At 37.4% G+C, this 20,205-nt stretch overlaps 1 protein-coding gene across 11 annotated transcripts in view; it reads left to right on the top strand.

Annotated features, from left to right (window-relative positions):
* Positions 1-20,205, top strand: part of slc25a26 (solute carrier family 25 member 26) — a 252,743-nt gene that overhangs the window by 80,851 nt on the left and 151,687 nt on the right. For 9 of the 11 annotated variants that reach the window (XR_009506804.1, XR_009506805.1, XR_009506809.1 and 6 more), the window contains exon 5: positions 1,427-1,474. The exons of the other annotated variants lie outside the window; for them this stretch is intronic. Coding sequence is in view for 5 of the 9 variants with exons in the window: in XM_059944284.1 (XP_059800267.1) it covers positions 1,427-1,474 (48 nt within the window). In the remaining 4 variants the exon portion in view is untranslated. The remainder of the gene's footprint in view (positions 1-1,426; positions 1,475-20,205) is intronic. 11 annotated transcript variants of the gene reach the window in all.

Below are 20,205 nucleotides of genomic sequence, written 5' to 3' on the forward strand. Positions count from 1 at the left end.
TGACTCTAATTATCAAATCGACTTGATAACATAATCATTATTGTCTGTACAGGCTTGCACCATCTGGAGAATGTGCAGATGATGATGATTAGAGCCTGTACACAGGAGTCAATCTTGCATGTTGAATTTTGCGGTGCTGCAATGTATCTGAGGACATATGTTGTGTGGCAACATCTTTCACCATTGGGCTTTGTTTTAATATCAAACTTGCATTAATGGGGCACAAAGGTCATTTCCCAGATGTTTGTAATTTAATTTGTTTAATTGACTTGTGAGTGCAAGTCAATGTCTCAAAGGTTATAGATTATGAATCACAAATTTGGAAATTTCACTTTTCAATCATAAGAAAGAAGTCAAACATGTAACTGGAATATTTATAGACAGCTCATGATTACAATTCTAAAGTTGAAGTTTAGGCACATTGGATAATTTAAAGAAATTTAAGCAGCAAAATAAAATATGGAAAGGATTTTATTTGTGGGCATCTCTGACTCCACCAGTTTTGGGCAAGTCTCAGTGAAGCTGGTTGAATAATAAAAAGGCATTAAGAATTCAGCTGCTTTCCCAGTGAAAATCATTTTCATTTCCCCAAGGAATTTTGCATTCATGTTGTGCAGCATGCTTTTACTCTGTCAAAGATTTCTCACTTCAGAGGAATTAAACAATATGCATTTTGACTGAACATTTTTTAATTTAAAAAAGCGGATTCTCAAATGATTTGATCTTTACTCACAACAAGTGTCATGAAGAATTCATAAGCAGCAGCTAATATTTTTATGCTGAAGAGAGAGGGAACAAATGCACTGAGTAAAATATTTATAAAAAATATTACAAAACTTACCAATCAATTTCCAGTATGTTTATTCCTGTAAGAAGATTTCAACAATTTTCTAAACTCAAAGCCACTGTAATGGTCTTTTGGTAGCCCCCTTTATTGTTGTTATGCTTATTCATAGAATACTTTTGTTCCCATTTGTTGTATTCATCCCCAGGTTTAAGCAGTTGCTTTCTACCTTTGTGGGTGAATGAATCTTGCCAAAGCTATTTGTGTATTTTCTCAGTTGGAACTTGCTATTAAAATTTGACAGGATGATGCACATGATTGAGGATGCAGAATTTATTTTAAATTAGCTTTGGAAATACTCACTTTGCTTTGTCCTCAAACTGTTAGGACATCTTCTCGTTGCACCTGTACTTCAAGAATAGACTCAGTTCCTTATGTTTCTCATGTTTCATTATTTCAGCTTGCAAACAATAGGTATCACATTGGTTTAAAAAAATTTGTGCCTTCATATTTCCAGCCTCTCTACTCTGTTTAGAAAGGTGGCTCAAATGTTGAAATGAAAGTTAACAGTATGTTGCATTAATTACTTGTGAGCATTGCCTAATTTTATCCAGAGAATTACTGTTCTTCTTCTCCTCCCAGGGTATCCTAGGACTCTACAGAGGCTTTGGAAGTACTGTGAAACGTGAGGTCAGTTAAGTCATATCTTTAATCTACAGGCTTTATAAACATGCAACTGGTTTTTCTTTGTTAGAGCACTATTAACAAAACCAGACAACTGTTATCAAAAATGAGCAATTAATCTTTGGTATTTATTACCCCCATCCTAACTGTAGAACTAATTTCTTCTCCTGTTTGTGAATTTAAATGGTGGAACTTGGCAGATAATGCTGTCCTTTTTTGATGGAGCCTGTGTGCTAAATGAATCTTTGCAGTATTGAAGTACCTCTGAATTTTGATGGTAGTTATATGCTTGGTAATGGTTGTTAGTTAGGCAAAGTACTAAGGAATAATTGTGAAAGGCCTTGAAACACAGACCATTTTGATGTAGTGCTCTAACAGAGCCCTTGCCCGATTTAAAATCCTTTGTTAATTATGGCCATGTAAAACAGTTCTAAAGAATTTGGAGCACAAATATTAATTTAAAAATGTAATGAAGCAAGTCTTATTTACATTGATTGTTCATTCAAGATTTGTAGTCCCATTCAAATGAATGAATTTGCATTATATGCACCTGGCACCCCAGTGTAAAATTGAAGGGCTTAATTCAGTCCCTTAGCTCAGATGTTCCTGTTGCACCTTTGAGCCCAGTGCTGAATTTAGAAGTGGAGTAGGTTGTTCAGTGCATCTGACATTCAGCACACTTCTGCATTGTAATGGAAACCAGGAATGTACTGAAATGCACAATATGTCCATCTTTCTCTACCTAGCCAGTGCGCCTTACACAACTGTTGACTGAAGAGCAGCACTACCTGGTCAATGTTCTCTCTAATTTGTAATAACCAGTGTGCGCAAAAATCTTGTGCGGCCCAATTTTGCCCATTGACAACAACATGTGCGCACTGAATAATTTCTTCAATATAAACAGTATAAATAAGCCAGTTTGAAAATCTGCAGACAAATTATCGCAAACTCGACGTTGTCAACACCGTATGCGTCAGAAAAGGAAATGTGATTGTGTACGATAGTGAAATATACTTAACATGCCAACGAGGTAAAAGGTGACCACCTTTTGTGTACGTTTAAATTTCTTCATGCACCAGTAGCAAAATATGTGTGTGTGCGCACACGTGCACACCTTAGAGGGAACATTGTACCTTACCGAATTGCATTGTCCCTGACTGGATCAGTTCACAGCAAGTTGTATTTTCTAATGTTGCAGCATTTAAATGAATATGAGTTCATTTAAGATCCATAAGGATAATCTTATGTACATTCCTTTTCAGAAACATACTTCATTGCTGATCTTAATTTAAAGGATTTATAAGAAATTGAAGTTTTGATGTTGCAATTTTTTTTTGAAAACATGGCTAACAGGATTGACGGAATCAAGGCAAAATTTATGATGTATGTATGGACAACTGTTTCAATCAAAGTGAATCCCAGCAGACTAGTTTATATACCAAGGATTAGTGCAATTGATTTTTTTCAAATATGAGGAATAGTTATTCTTGCTGGTGTTTGTATTATAATTAGATGGATTGCAACAACTGCAGCAATTGACCTCAGCTTGGTTATGATTGGCTGACCATATAGGTGACAATTATTTCCAACCCTGTAGAAAAAGGATTATATTATATGTGGAACGACAAACTTCCATGTACCTTTCTAATAAACACCAAAATAGCAAAAGTAACCATATTTTTATATCTTTGTGATATAAGCAAAAGGTACAACCGAATTGTGCAGAGTGAGGTCCCACATAGCAGCAATGGCCTTAATTGCCAGAAAAACTATGATGACAAATAACCATTTGGAATAAACTGAACAAATTCTTCACATTTTAACCATAGAACACTACAGCACAGTACAGACCCTTCAGCCCTCCATGTTGTGCCGACCCATATAATCCTTAAAAAAAGTACTAAACCGACACTACCCCATAACCTCCTATTTTTCTTTCATCCATGTGCCTGTCCAAGAGGCTCTTAAGTACCCCTTATGTTTTAGCCTCCACCACCATCCCTGGCAAGTCACTCCAGGCACTCACAACCCTCTGTGTAAAACACTTACCCCTGATGTCTCCCTTAAACTTCCCTCCCTTAATTTTGTACATATGCGCTCTGGTGTTTGCTAGCCAAGTTTCCACTTATCCCATGCCTCATGACTTTCTGGATGAGTCTCTCATGAGGAACCTTATCAAATGTCAATTGTCAAATTTTGTGGATTTGTCTCCAGGGCTAGGTTCCTCTTAAAGAGTATTTTCTTTTCAATATGAAACAGCTGTAGTTAAGTCTACAGACAATCTATTGCAAATCGTATTGCAAGGTATTTGCAGATGGCAATCTACAATTTTGTTTTATGATTGTTGAACATTTAATGAACATTTAATGTTTAATGTAACCATTCAGCTGGAATAAAAACAGATATTTAACCTGACAGTTCATTTTCCTACTCTATTTTTCAATATTTGCCTTTAGTTTTAATTATTTACGGAAGTTCATTTATTGACCATATAAAATTAATAGTAAATTGCTGAAAGTAAGTACCATCTGGCACATAATCATCATCTGGAGCTTACATTAATCTTCTGAGTCAAAGAAAATGACTGTTACACTGCTATGAAAGTTGAACTAATATTATGCAAATAAGTTGCATAAAGTTACAGATGTGTGATTTATTCATCAGAGTTTAAAGCAATGCAATTATTCATTCCATTCATTAACATTTTCACTCAACAATCACATAATTTAGACAAATTACAATATTTTAAGCATTTTTGAAGTTAACTGTAGACTGTGGGTGTTCAGTGATTTTTTAAAAGAAGTGAATGTTGTAGCAGTCACTGTACCTGTCACCACAGGTGTAAGTAACTTTGAAAAGTATTTTTCAACCTTTTCACAAATGCAATGTTATTTGCTGTCAGGTGTAATAAAGGTTGTTCCCAGCACCCGTTCTTCGCTGTTGTTTCTAATCTATCACCTACTTTTAATGAATATTATGATTCTTCTGTCCTCAAACTTACAGCATATTTCCTTAATTTAAAAGCTGACTGCAGCCCAGCCTGTGCTCTTTCAGCTATTGATAATTCCATTGGAATACTAACTTGACCTTGAAGGTTTCACGGTTTTTTCCTATTGACTCCTAAGGTTTGGGTAAGCAAAGGGGGAAACTTGAGGTATTTGAAGTCAGCAGTAGCTGATCTAACTGAGCAGTTTCTAATTTTTCTAAACAAATTTCAAGGTGGAAAAGGATCTAATGCTTTTATTTATTTTATTTCAGATAAGCAAGCATCACTTTAAAGCTATTCACAGTGCTTATATTTGTTGAATATTTAATACTTCAGTAATATTTGAGTAATATCATAAATATACTGTTTGATTAAGCATTCTTTCTTCTTTACATAATACATTGTGGGTTGTATGTAAAAGTAAGTGAATAGAATGTGTCATCACACCACAAAGTTATAAGTGCGCACCTCAGTTAAAGGTAAAAAGGAAACTAAGATATGCATTCCCAGATCCATGCTTTTTAGTTACTTTGATGAACTACGGTGAGACGTTCGTCTTAAAAATAATGGAGCAGCACGTGCTTTGAGAAGGGACAGACATGGTCGAGTTTATTAAAAAAAGGGCAGAAAACGGACTAAAATTGTGGGATCATAACCAATGAGTTCCTTGTGATAATATTCGTAAAATAAAGCAGAAATAGATGGCTATATTAGAAAGATGATATGTTTGATTGCACACGAGATAACTGGATATTGTATACTGAGCAAATTAAACAGTATTTTAAAGCAAATGGAATAGCCGATGGAGAAGCGAGTGCCAGTTTTGTTGACTGCTTTGGGTTTAAAGGCATACAGTTTATTTGGTAGTGTAAAGCAGCTAAAATGAGCTTTGCTGATATGATGGAAGGAATGAAGGAACACTTAGAACTGAAACCATCGTTGACTGAAGAATGCTTTAGATTTCATAAGCGGAATCAAAAGGGAGTCCACTTCAGCATACATGGCTGAATTGAAGAGGGTGTCTTGTGCATTGTCAGTTCAGTGATGGGCTTAATCATGCACTGAGAGATCATTTAGTTTATGGAATCTTACAAAAAATCATTCAAAATTGGCTCCTAACTGAAACAAAACCTACAATTAAAAGAGTAGTTGAAATAGCTCTATCATTGTAAACAGCAGAGACACAATTGAGTTCCAGTTAGGAATGAAAATGAGCACAAACAGAATTGGAACATCGAAACAGAAACCAGCTGGCCAAACAAATTCTGTTACCATTGCAGCAGGGGCTCATATACATCAGGTTTAAAGATAAAACTTGCAGAAAATGCAACCAAATAGGACACATACAAAGAGCATGTCAGGCAGGCAAAATAATTGAACTGTACAGGGAGGAGAAAAAGCTAAATAGTCTAGTTGAAGTTTCAAAAAGGGCACTAATCTGCATGCTGTTGATGAAAAAAAAATCCTGATAATGATGAGACTGACACAGGACTGAGTAGCCTTGTGATTTACAATCTGAAAACCAACAATAGGCAAACAATATGGCTTACACCAGAAGTGAGTCATAAATTAATTAAAATGAAATTGGACACTGGCTTGGCTGATTCAGTGTTCCACAAAATGAGTTTGAATGGCACCTCTGATGCTTAACTGAAGCTGCAGATATCAAACGAAGAACTGAGATTGGAGAAAAGGGAACTCTGTGGGAATGACACTTGTAACAGTGAAACACAGCAACCAACAAACCACATTGGGCTTTTATGTGGAAAAATCAGGAAGCCAGCACTTGTGGAGATGTGATTGGCTCAGATAACTACAACTTGATTGGAGATGTATCCTACATCCCCTGCAATAGAGTCAACTGAAAGTGAATTAAGATAGATACTGGATGATGCAGCAGCAATGTTCAATGATGGCATAGGAAAATTCAACTATATCAAGGTTAAAATAGTGTTAAACTTGCCATACCCAAGTTTTACAAAATCTGTCACATGGAGGCAGAAGGAATTCGGTCCTAGGTTGTGTGGAGTCCATGGGTAATGCCTGTAGCCAAGAAGAATCAGTCTGTCTCGATCTGTAATGATTTTAAGATCACCATCAACTCAATTCTGAAAATAGATTAATACCCTCTGCCCAGGATAGAGGATATCTTTGCAAACCTTTCTGGAGAGAAATACTTCAACAAAGTGGACATGGCTGAGGCCTACCTCCAGATGGAGATGGAAGAAGAGTCCAAAGTGTTTCTTGTCATAAATACTCAAAGAGGGATTTATCACTATAATTGACTTATTTTTGGAGTAGCATCTGTACTTGCACTATGGCAGAGTTGCTATAGACCAGGTGCTGCAAGATTGCCCAGGCGCTCAGTGTTACCTGGATTACATCATTGTTACTGGTAAGGTTGACAAGCAGCACCTCCAAAATCTCAAGACAGTGTTAAAAAGGTTAGAAGATTATAGGTTCAGAGCACGAGCATCAAGTATGAATTATTTAAACAAAGTATCACTTGCTGTGATCACACCATCAGCGCACAATGATTACATAAATGTGCTGAGAAAAATTAAGCAGTGGTGGATGCCCCAAAGGCAAAGGATGTGCCACAGATGAATCAGAATCAAGTTTAATATCACTGGCACATGTCGTGAAATTTGTCAACATTATGACAGCAGCACAATGAAATACATGATAAATATAGAGGGGAAAAAACTGAATTACAGTCAGTATATATATGTCTTAAATAGGTAAGTTAAAAGTGCAGTCTTTTTAGGATTTGTCAATAACTATAACAGGTCCCTGCCAAACCTGACCACTGTGCTTCACCCCTTGAACTCATTCCTACAAACTGGGAAGAAATGAGAATGGGCAAAACAGAGTGAGCTGACTTCCCAAAAGACAAAGGAAATGGTTGTCGCATATTATGATCCACGTTGTCCAGTGAAGCTTGCCTGTGACGCCTCACCTCGTGGTGTAGGTTTTGTCATGTCACAGGCTATGAGTGATGGGAATGAACGCCCCATAGCTTTTGTATCACATTCCCTTACCGCTGCAGAGAAAAAATTACGCACAGATTGACAGAAGGGCCTTGTGTTTGGGGCGTACAATGTTTCAAGCAATACTTGTATGGGTGAGAGTTTGCCCTCATTACTGATCATCAACCACTAGTGTTACTTTTCAAACCACGGAAGGGTGTTCCATTAAAAGCAACAGCACGAATGCAGAGATGGGCTCTGTTTCTTGAAGAACACAATTACAAGACTGAATTCAAGTGGGTAAGTAGTCATGAAAATGCCGATGGATTGTCCTGTTTACCTTTGGAAAAGATAACATCTGAAGAATTTAGAAAAGAGGACACTCCTTTTGATGTATTTTCGCCTATTCAAATCTCTATTCTGGCAGAGATGATCCAAAGTGAAACCAGAAAATACCCCATACTGCCTTAGATCTACTTGACAACACAAAATAACTGAAATGTGCAACAGGAATTCTAGTTCCCCATTTTTACCAGGGCCGGAATGAGCTTGCCTTTGATGGAGATTACCTTATATGGGGATTGAGAGTTGTACTATCCAAGCTGGGATATAAGAATCAGAGGAGCTACATGCTGTTCATCTAGATGTGGTTAAAATGAAAGTGTTAGCTCAAAGCTTAGTTTGATTGCCTGGAGTAGATCAGATCAAGAGCTTACCACGCACTGTTCGGGATGCCAGCACGTGCAGAAGGCAAGTGTCCAGAGCTGTCAAAACCATTTCCTGTAGTCCCAGAGACAACTCCTATAACCTTTGTGGAGGGTGTCCCCAGAAGCTGAAATTGTTCCCCTGGTCAGAAATCTCTCCTGCCAAGTAGAGTGACACCCCTTATCAGGAAAGATGTCACTTCACAAGAGTAAGCACAGCTATTAAGTCTTTAGACCTGACTGGGTCAATTTAAAATTTACTATGCTCTGGATGTCTATACAGTTGTATTATATAGCTTACATAATATGTTGTAAATAATGGAGGCTATTTGAATGGCCTTTGACAACTCCTTGCCTTCATGTGTGGCTTAGCTATTAAGCCCAGTGGACCCAGTTCTACTGACAGGACAAGAAGCAAAGGTGGGTTTTTGGAGCCTTAAAACCAGTTGTTTCGGGCAGATGGGGGTTGTCTCTCAAACTTCCACTGCCTTGTGGCTATACCCATTCATGGGGAAGGCTTCTGGAGTAAACCCAGTGGGAGAAATCCAGAGCTGGAGTCCCTATGACAGTCCTAAGTTGAGTTCAACGCTGACTGGCAACTCTTGCGACGCTGCTGGTGACAAACTGTATCGGTCTCTGCCATTCCTTTGGGTTCATCAGATGCATGGAGAGGGGAAGCTTGCTACATGGGCAACTGCTTGCTCTTCAGATCGTACTGCCCTGGCTTGTGTATCTAGACAGCTAGGACACATCATCCATGGTAAACCCTGACCCTCATCAATAAGTTGTAATGCATTCCGCATTGAGTTGGAGTTCATTGCTAAGCAGAGAGGAGTGTTATGCATTTAATATTTCAGTCATATTGTAAATATTTTGTTTGATTAAGGATTCTCTTTTTACATAATGATTTCAGGTTATGTTAAGTGTACGTCAATAATCACGCCACCACATCATAAGTGTGCACCTTGCATAAATGTAATAAAAGTAAAAAGAAAGCTGAGACATGCATTCCCAGTTCAGTGTTTCCTTTCAATTACTGTAGTTTTATGTTTTGGAGTTACAAAACATAACAGTATTCTAATGTTTCTCTTTATTGTGGCACAATTGGAGATAATTTTGACTGATAATCCAGGATAATGGCTCTGGACTGTTGTTAACAGAAGTTTGATTTCTAGTTGTTATATTTCATGATTTGAAATTATCTAAGTATGAGATAGTTCTGTGAACCATCTTTTCCTTAAAATTATATGCAAAACTATATACAACTTGTAAATACATGTGAGAGCATTATGGAAGAATTTATCTAATGCGAGAAGCTTCTGTGCACACATTGTTTTGGCTCAAGGTGGCAGAAGCACACAACTTTGCCTTTCAGTATTTGCTAGGCATCCGTGGGAATATTCTATGGGAAAATTCCTTGAACCGTCTATTCCTGCTGCAGGCAACACTGGGATTGTTGATGTGCGATAGGAGGAAATTATCAACATCAGCATGTTTCTTTCCAACATCAACAGGAAAGCTGAAGGTTGTGAAGTGTCAATGTTGGTGTCAGCTCATGTCCAACCCTGTTATTTCACTGAACCAACAACATACAGAAAGGAGCACATTTGCAGTTGTAATTCTCTGCTTGATAAATTCTCAATCAGTTGCTTCCTTACACATCCACTGACAGCTGTCTTATAATTAGTGCTGGAAGTTAAGTAACAATTTGTAAGGCTGTACATCAATTGAAGTTAGATATCATAGCCTTGACAATCAACAATAGCACCAATAAACATTAACTGTGCAGTTTTACTTTAAACAAGTATATTTGCACAGATGTTAAATGCTTTGGGATATCTGACCCTGTTGTCAGTTTTTTCCCCAACAAATAGCTTACACTGAGAACCAGTTCCTTGAGTTCTATTTGTTCCCAGGGTGCATTAGATTGTATTCCTTGTCCTTCCTCACACTTGGAGTAATATTATCCCATAAAGTGTAAGCAATGTGTTCCTCAGCAAGTTTGAAGATAAGATTTCTCATTCAGGCCAAATACTGCATTCATCTAGGGATGGGAGGAATAGGGTTGTTAATTGCAATTAGACTTATGAAATAACACTGAAGGTTTCAATTTATTTCCTACCAGCTTTTCCATATCAACCAATGATTCTAGTTACTTACTGTCAATTACGCCACTGGCGTTCGGGCGACAATGAAGGTCCTCAATCTCTCCTGGTGTTCAGGGCTTCCTTCATTATGTCAGTAGCTTCCTCTCGGTTTTCACTACTGTCAGTCACATAAGTCCTGGGTGGAGACTCAGTAATACCATCGCACTCAGATGTGGAAGGATTCCTCATTACTGTTTCCGTAGCAATTTTGTTTTACCACTCAAGGTTGTTAGCCTTGAGCTGAACCCCTGAAGCTGGAGAACTGGTGAACCACTCTACCCTTTAACCTGTTTGGTATGGGTAACCCTACTAAGAGACAAAGCATAAAACCCTGATTTCAGCCAACATAACTCTCCAGGTCATTGAGGCATGCATGTCTCCAAACCCAATGACAAGGTTGCAGTTCTCTTGGAGAAAATGATAGTTGCTGGGCCTTATTTCATACCAAGCACCAGTTCATTTTGGAAGTCATTGGTGATCCTGAAGTGTAGCTGTATAACCTATCAAGAAGCAAGTGTTAAATTGGAACTTAACAGTATGTGAATGTCTTTCTGGTAGAAAAGGAAGCACTTGAGATAAACACCGTAGTTCCTGCAGATGCTGGAAATCCAGAGTAACATATACAAAATGCTGGAGAAACTCAGTCTTGATGAAGGTTTATTCCTTTTGATAAGCTGCCTGATCTGCTAAGTTCCTCCAGCATTTTGTATGTGTTACTGTGATGTCTAACTGGCCAACTACCCTGTTTATATTGAGGAGAAAATACTTTAAAACATCCTCTCTCATCACTGCTCATTAGCTTAACCATATTCCTTCAAAATCTGATGGTCGCCGCTGAGTTTTTTTTGTGTACAACTGACTTTAATAGCTCTGGGTTGACCATTGATGTTGATGTGTAGAAATTGATCATCTCTTAATAAGGTGAATACACTGGGAACAATCAGTTATGTTTTTGGTGACATAAATTCCTTGTGTATCTCACAAATGTCAAAATGATAAATCTAACATTTTTCTTTCTTTAGCTTATTTTATGGCTGTACATCCATTTCTCCTGACCTCATTAAAACTGCCAGTCACACCCCTTCTTCCTCTAATTGTTATTTTCCTGGCCTTCTGTGCATTCCCTGTGCTTTCAGCTTTCCCTCACCTCTCCTCTCAGCCTCCATTTCCTTTTGATTACAGCTCTTTGAGCACTCCCAGACATTTATCTGCACTGTACGCATTGTTCCTTCACCTTTATCTTCAATGAAGAATTCCCATTCAATGGAGTAAGCTTGTTTAAAAAAAGGCTAACTCATCAATATTTAATATTATTTTGTATCTGTGTTATGAATCCGTTTTAGAGTATTTACAATGCATCTAGTTGTCCTTTTCTTGAATGGTGCTTGCCTCTCACTTCGGATTTGGAAATGTTTGGTGGTTCAGTAAGTGATCTGTTTTTGAGAGTTTGGCATAATGCATTTTCCTTAATAGAAGTTAAGTTTGAAAAGTTTGAAGTTCTGATTTGTTTAAATTTAACTGATTTTGAGTTCAGCGTCAAAATTTGTGGACCTGGTACATGCAGGATTGGAGCAAGCGTTCAAATAAGCTATTAATTCGAATTGAGGTTTAGATAAAGAATGAATTGCAATTCTTATTTAGATCAGTAACAAAATTTAAATAACTTTGAATCTACTGTATGCCATCACTGTGTTTGTACTTGCCCTTGACAATAGCAATTGAGAAAATTTTGCAGTAAAATACGGGAAATTGAAAGGACTTTGTTTCAAATGTCTGGTTACCTCCATAGAAACAGAAAGGACAGGATATATAATGACAAAAACACTTGACCTCAAAAAAAATTCTGTTTAAATGGTGTTCAAAAAGAATTACCGTGGGATAAGAAGTGAAACATGCAATACGGGTTACGTGCCTGAGCTTAGATTGGCTGGTGACACATAGAACATTAACAAATGCTCTGTGGTCATCTTTATGGATATTAGTTTTATGAAGATAATGTTATATTTATTTGAAAGGGAAAGAGTTTTCTTTATTTTTCAAGACTTAGATTGCGACATCACCTGTTTCACATCGAAAAGAAGTAAAATTCCATTTAGTCTTTATTTCCAGCCTCACTAAACAAGTGTTGTTTAGCCTACCAACATCTGGAAGCAGAAAAAGGGTAACAAGCTTAATTTTTTTTTATTTCTCTGAGGGATTCTGCATAAATGAATAAATTTAGAACCCTGTGCATACTGATTTTGCATACTAACAATTAGATAAAACACATGGTTACAAATGGATGCTATTCTCCTCAGAGTTTGTTTTGACATATGTCACGGAGGTAATTAATTTTCAGTCTGCTATCTTCGTGTGAGATGTGACCCTGTCTAGATAACTTTGTTTATGCAAGGTGGCAGAACTCCAGTGGCAGTTTAATTGGGGTCTTTTCCATCATGTATATTCATTAACCAGCCTTCAAAACTGATTTCTGAAGAAATATTGCTTTTTTATGCATTTGCCATATTGTGAAGTGGGACAAATTACTGCTTAATGAAATGCTATTTCCTTTCAAAATTAAAGAAATCACAAGTGGCCTAGCATTTAGCATAAAGCCCTAAAAAGATCTTTAGTGAGAGTTCTTGGTATCCTCTTCCTATTAGTAACATTTATTACCATGGAATTCAGGGAATTGAAAGATTCATTTGATGTACTGTCCTCAATAAATTCCTAAATGTCCCAGTATATATTGGGGGAGTGGAAGGATGGTATCAAACATATTTTAATATTGATGTGGTAATATTGACAGTGAAGGGATGTGAAAATGCCACACAAGCTTTCTAGAATGTTAAATCAATCGCACCATTGTCATCTTCTGTAAATGCTTGGAATACTTGTGCAATGAATACCGCACAGCCTAGGATTTCATATTTTAAAAGAAATCTGAGATCATAATATTTTGCCACTTTCAACAAATTCCACGTGTATGTCAAGGCTAGCATGTCTGACTTCAGTTACAATGTTCATAATTCTTACAGGACACTGATTTGAGGTCTCCAAACTCTCATTGTGACCTTGACTTAGACATGAGCAACAGTTATTAATCCACTTACTGGAATATTGACCAGTGACCTAAAGGGAAAGACGACTGGAGAAATGAAATGGATGGCAGCTTTAGAGTGATAAATTGAAATCTGGGAACATTGTTGGAATATGTAACACAGAAAGGTTGTCCTCAGTGAAGAGGTGCTCTACCTTTTAGAATGCAGTGAATAGCTTGACCAAGAGCAAGAGAACATGGTGGAGTCGTGCTTTAAAAACAGATTGGATACCAATCCAGGCACACTTAATTTGTATGGCAAAGGAGAGTAAAGTAATTGGAAAAACAACTACAGTCCATTTTTGTTTTACTTTTAGGAATAGATTATATTTGTGTAAATAGGAATGTTTTGAAACTCCGTGGATTTTTTAAAGTATTTTAATTGGATAAGGCATCACACTCAGCAGAAGCCAATTTATATGCTGGTGTTTCCATTGTAGAAGAGCATAATTCACAACATTTAAATTATATTTTGAGTCCTAAAGCAATGACATGTTGTTTGAAATGTTATTTGGTGCATTATCTGAGATAGTTAAGATTGTAATCTGTGGATATTCATAAAATACGTACATAAAATGTGTTGATCCATGAGCAGACCTCCATCTGAGAGTCTCCTGGTAAATTTCAGTCTCTAACTCAAAGCACTTACAGCAATCTCAATAATCCAGGCTTTTAAATTCTGGAAATAGAAACAAAAGCCCACAGCCTGAAGTTCATGAATCCTTATTGACTGTGGTGCTTGTTATTCTTTTCAAATTCATCATTGCTTTTGTTGTTTTGTTTGTGTTTCCATTTACTTTCCACTTTTACTGATTTCTTCTTGTGATTTTTCTTAACCCCCCCCCCCCCCATCTATTGCACTTGCAGTTTGAAAATGAAGCACTCTTGATAAATTTGCGCTTCTGTTGTGATAAGTAGCATGGAACATTATGCCAATGTAGTTTAAAATACCCACCTTTAAGCAAAATAGTTGAACACTACACTATGATTTCTTTAAATTTAACATTGGCATTTTGGGTAATACATGTAAGAACAGAAGAAAAGAATGAATAACATCACAGTTTTATTGTTTTAATTATTATATGATGAACATACTAAACGATTTTCAGAAGACATTTGATCAGGTTTGCCACTAAAAGTTATTGATGAATATAATTCTCATGGTATTGCTCTGATAGAATATTGGAGAGCAAAGAAAAAAATGTGTCTTTTAGTTGTGATGGGATGTAACCAAGTGATATGCCACTGTGATCAGTACTAGGGGCATTAATCAATTGAATGACAAGCATGAAAGTACTAGAATTATAATTACTAATTTTGCTGATAACACAAAGTTAGGTAGGAAAGTAAGTTATGAATCAATACAAGGAGGCTGCAAAGGAATTTAGATAAATGGTGAGAGATTGCAGAGTTCAGAGAAGCCTAGGATCTGAGCCTAAGTATCCTAGTACATAATACACAAATACTGCAAGCTGTAAGGAAAGCTAATAGAATGCTTCTGTGTATTGCAAAGAGAAATGAATGCAAAAGTACAGGTCATGTTTCTGATGTAGGGCTTCTTTGGTTTTGTGTACAGAAGGTTTCTTTATTTATGGAAGGATGTAAATGTGTTAGAAAAAGCAGAGAATTTACTGGACTGATACTAGAAATAATTAGATATTATCAGGAAGATGAGAAAAACAGGGCTTGTATCCAATAGAGTTTTTAAAAAGTGAGAGGCAACTTAATCGAAACATATTAGATCCTCAAGGGTCTTGACAGGATGAAGTGGAAAGGATGTTTATATTGCAGAGCCCAGAAGTGGTTGCTGTTGAAAAGTAAGTTCTTGGCCTCTTAAGGTTGAAATGAGGTGAAAGTTTCTTTTCATAGAGAGTTATGAGTCTTTGGGATGCTCCTTGAAGGATGTTGAAGTAGAGTTGAACAGATTTGCGATAAGCAAGAGGATTAAAGGAGACTGAGAATGGATGAGAATGTAGCCATGATTTTAATGAATGGTGGATCATCCTGCAGAGACCTTGTGGCATATTGCTGCTGTTGCTATATATATTATTGTCCAAGTATTAGGTTTATGCTTCATCTAAAATCAATGGATTCAGAACTACATTAAATTTTTAACCAAAAAATTAACCTATCATTCTTTGTTGAAAATATTCAATGAATTACAGACCTGGCCTATTTCAATTGATTTTCATTAGAATTTCTTTGTATCTCATTGTAAAGACTACAGAGCTGATAATTCCAGTACTGCTACAGATGTACAGATTGCCTAGCATCAGTGTAACAGTTTCTTTGTTTGTATTCATTGTGCACAAAATTCCTAATCATTTATCTCCGTTCAACAACTAAATAATTTGCAACTTGATTTTAATGTGGTGATAATCACAATTAGTTGCGGAAAATTACTTATTGTTAATTTGTCAGTTGCAAAATGATTAGAGAAATCTTGGATTTGTACTACGTTTTATCCTTTTCTGGTATATGCCAAAGTGCTATCTCTTCAATAGATAATTTGTAAGTTTGTCATTTATTATATAGCTACAAACATTCAACAAACAGGAAGTTAAATGAAAGGCTAAATTATTTATTGTATTAAAATGTGCAGTAAATCTGCAGCATTTTAGGTATTTTGACATGGCACTAAATAGAAACAAAATTAGTGCTAAGAATATAATAATGCTTGTTGACATATTTGATTAAACCTTCTAGTGGCATAAATAATTAGAAGGTAATGAAAGGAACATCTCGCCTGAAAGGATTTTGTATATCTGAGATTGAGGATGAATCTTGGGAATGTATAAGAAGCCAACTGTAGTTTAGCAAAGAAATGGAAGTGTTTTCCCCAACTAGAGTGTGAGGTTTTCTGTCTGGAGAGCCCCACAGATGAATTTTAGAACTGCTTTAAACTTGATCTGTGACAACTACATGCATAGAAGCTAGCAAGGGAATAGTTTTGGAGGACATGACTTTGGGCAGTTTATCTAAATGGCAGAATAATGCTATTGAATGCAAATGAATTGAAATATTGCTCTTGGGTTAATGATATTTTAAAAACAAAAGTTGAAGGAAATGCCAATCTGCAAATCAGTGCAAAGTTCATTCAATGTTGAATTGTGAAGTCAAATTCAGAGCACAGGTTTGTGTCCCATTGAGTCATCGCCATTATCATAGGAGAACAACTGTAGCAGGTCATTGGAGAACTTTAATGTACTGTTCTGAACTTGAACTCCAAGATATCCCTGTACGTCAATGCTCCGAAAGATCCTGCAATTTACTTTCCTCTTGCATCTGACCCCCCCCCCTCCCCACAAAAAAGGATATCATCTCAATATAGTCCAGATTAAAGTCCACCTAACTGATTTGTAATTGATCTAGAAGTTCACTAGTCTGGACAGAATCGGATGCACCTGCTCTGGCAGGGTTTGCAGGTCATTACTTCCTACAAAATGAAGCCTAACATCATGAGTGGTGTGCTATTTCACTCCCAGATGAGCTCAACACCTTTTATGCACACTTTGAAAGGGGGAATAAAGCTATGCCTGTGCGAATGCCTGCAGCATCTGTTGACTCTTTGATCTCTGACTCAAAGGCTGACATCAGAATATCTTTCAAGAGGGTGAACCCTTATTGAGCCCTAATGGTGTACCTGGGTAGAGCTCTGAAAATCTATGCCAACGAACTGGCGGGAGTGTTCACAAACATCTTGAATGTCTCACTGCTGCAGTTGGAGGTTCCCACCGGCTTCAAAAGGGTGGCAGTCATACCAGTGCATGACAAGACTATAGTGAGCTCCTGAATGACTATCACCCAGTGGTACTCATATCTACTGTTAAAGAAACATAGAAAACCTATAGCACAATACAGGCCCTTCGGCCCACAATGCTGTGCTGAACATGTATTTACTTTAGAAATTACCTAGGGTTACCCATAGCCCTCTATTTTTCTAAGCTCCATATACTTGTCCAAGAGTCTCTTAAAAGATCCTATTGTTTCCGCCTCCACCACCGTTGCCAACAGCCCATTCCACGCACTCACTACTCTCTGCATGAAAAAAAAACAACTTACCCCTGACATCTCCACTGTACCTATTACCAAGCACCTGAAAATTGTCCCTTCTCATGTTAGCCATTGCAGCCCTGAGAAAAAGCCTCTGACTATCCACATGATCAATTCCTCTCATCATCTTATACATCTCTATCAGGTCACCTCTCATTCTCTGTCGCTCCAAAGGCCAAGTTCATTCAACCTGTTCTCATAAGGTATGCTCCCCAATCCAGGCAACATCCTTATAAATCTCCTCTGCACTCTTTCTCTCGTTTCACATCCTTCCTGTAGTGAGGTGACCAGAACTGAGCACAGTACTCCAAGTGGGGTCTGACCAGGGTCCTATATAGCTGTAACATTACCTCTTGGTTGAAGTACTTCGAGAGGTTGGTCATGGCTCAAATCAACTCCTGTCTAAGCAAGGGCCTGGACCAATTGCAATTTCTCTATTGCCACAATAGGACCACTCAAGTTCCTGTGTGTCAATATTTATGAGGATCTATCCTGGACCTGGATCTATCTATTGATGCAGTTACAAAGAAGGCACAGCAGTGGCTATATTTCATTAGGAATTTGAGGAGAATTAATATGTCAGTAAATATACTTGCAAAATTTTATGCCGTGGAGAGCATTCTAACTGGTACCATCGCTGTCAGGTGTAGAGGAACTATTGCACAGGACTGGAAAGATCTGCGGAAGGTTGTAAGGTCAGCCAGCTCTATCAAGGGCACTAGCCTCCCTGGCATCCAGGACATTTTCAAAAAGGCAATGACTCAAAAAGGTGGCATCCATCATTCAGGGGGCTCCTGTCTCCCAGAACATGCCCACTTCTCATTGCTGCCATTGAGAAGGTGGTATAGGAGCCTGAAGACACACACTCAAGTGTTTCAAGAACTGCTTCTTCCCCTCTGCCATTAGATTTCCAAAGAGACAATGAACCCATGAACACTATTTCAGTATTTTTCCCTCTCTTTTTGGACTACTTATTTAATTTATTTTATATACAGTACTGTGCAAAAGTCTTAGGCACATAGTAATAAGGCTAAGACTTTCATACAGTACTGCATTTGTCAAAATGGAACAGAGCACAAGTTTGCATATCTGGTGGGGGCAAAGTGTGTTGGAAATGGCAAGGGTGGAGCATTGCATGAGAGATGTGGGACACCTGGCAGCAAAGAAGGTCCAGGGTGGGGGGGTGGAATGGGTGCAGACACACCCAGACCTGAGACACCAGGGAAAGTCATTAGATTCAAAGCAACTGGTTTATTGATCTCTGTCTCTCTGGTGCTTCCCACTCGCTTCCCCTTTTTCCAACCATAATTCCTCTCTCCCTGCTCCCTTCCCACTCCCAGCCCACAGTAGAGGCCCATATCAGAATTACTCATGTATGTCACAAAATTTGTTTTTTTTTTGCTTGCGGCAGCAGTGCTGTACAGTACATAAAATTACCGTGGTACTGTGCAAAAGGTACATTGTGATTGCTGCAAATGTTGTCATCAAGTATAATGAACTTGAAGATACGATTGCAGCATTTCAGCGCCATTTATTCAGTTACCTCAACAGTCAGGGAAGGTAGGGTTACAGGCCATGTGCAGGTCGATAGGATTTGTTTGAATCAGCACAGACACGGTGGTCCAAAGGGCCCTAGTCCTGTGCTTACTAGATAACGAATGTGTGTGTTAATGTTCAGATCTGATGATGGATCTTATTGAATACATCATTTTCATATCATACAATGATATATTAGCACATTTTGCTCATGTCAGTTGTCTGAAGGAACGGCTGATTAATCTCACTCCACAGTTTCCTCATTTTTATGGATTTTTTTTATAGTTCTATTTTCCTTATGAAAGTTCATTTTTTAATTGGCTTGCAATACCATTTTCGTACTTGTATGTTTCTAATCATTACAATTCAGAGTAAAGAAGTTTCTCCTCTCTGCTAATCTTTTCAAATCTTTGCTCTTTAGTTTTCACTGTATCACTGGAAGCAGTTTCTCCCCTAATAGTTGATCAAACCCCTTCATAATTTTTACCATCTTTAATAATACTGATGTAACCAAGAGGTCCATGTTTGGGAAGTTTGGGAAGCACTGCTCCAAATGGAACATTTCCAGATAGTCAAGTCTTTCCAGAGGTTAAAATGCCTTGATCCTACACTTCAGCTTTAACCAGGTTTCTTTTTATTCCCAAAGTATTTACATTATAACATATTCATAAGGTCTTGGAAGCCCTGTCCCAATAGCACAATGCAAGTAGGTCAATTAGAAACACAACAGCAGTTCAAGAAGCCACCTTCTCAAGCAAAAGTAGGGATGGGCAATGAATGCTGGCTTGCCTAGATCAAAAATAAATAAATGGAAAGGAAGAGTCGTGCAGTTACATCAACTGTCCTCTGAAGATCTGACCAGTAAGCATGTAAAAATAACATGAAGTTAATTATTTGAAATATATCAATGCCATACAAGGTTTAATCAAGAAAGCAACATTTTTATTGCAAAATTTCCTTATTTTTCCCCCAAAAATTTTCATCCTATTTTCCAGTTTTGTGCCTTTTAATTCTTATTGCCATATTTGTTCCTGCATTGAAATACTTAAGTATCAAACAGCCTCCTTTTGAGTGTCTTGGTATATAATTGTGTTGGATTGTGATTTTTTTTTGATCCAAGGTTCTTTTGGAAGTCAAGGAAGATGCATAAAACTTAACCCTTCACTATTATTTTTATTATCTGCTGAGAAAACAGAAGAATTGGAAAGGTAGATTAGTGAAAGTTTAATAAGTAAGAACGAAGAACAGGAACAGATTAAGGAA

Source organism: Hypanus sabinus, chromosome 19 (assembly GCF_030144855.1).
Source record: "Hypanus sabinus isolate sHypSab1 chromosome 19, sHypSab1.hap1, whole genome shotgun sequence".
Classification (NCBI taxonomy): Eukaryota; Metazoa; Chordata; class Chondrichthyes; order Myliobatiformes; family Dasyatidae; genus Hypanus; species Hypanus sabinus.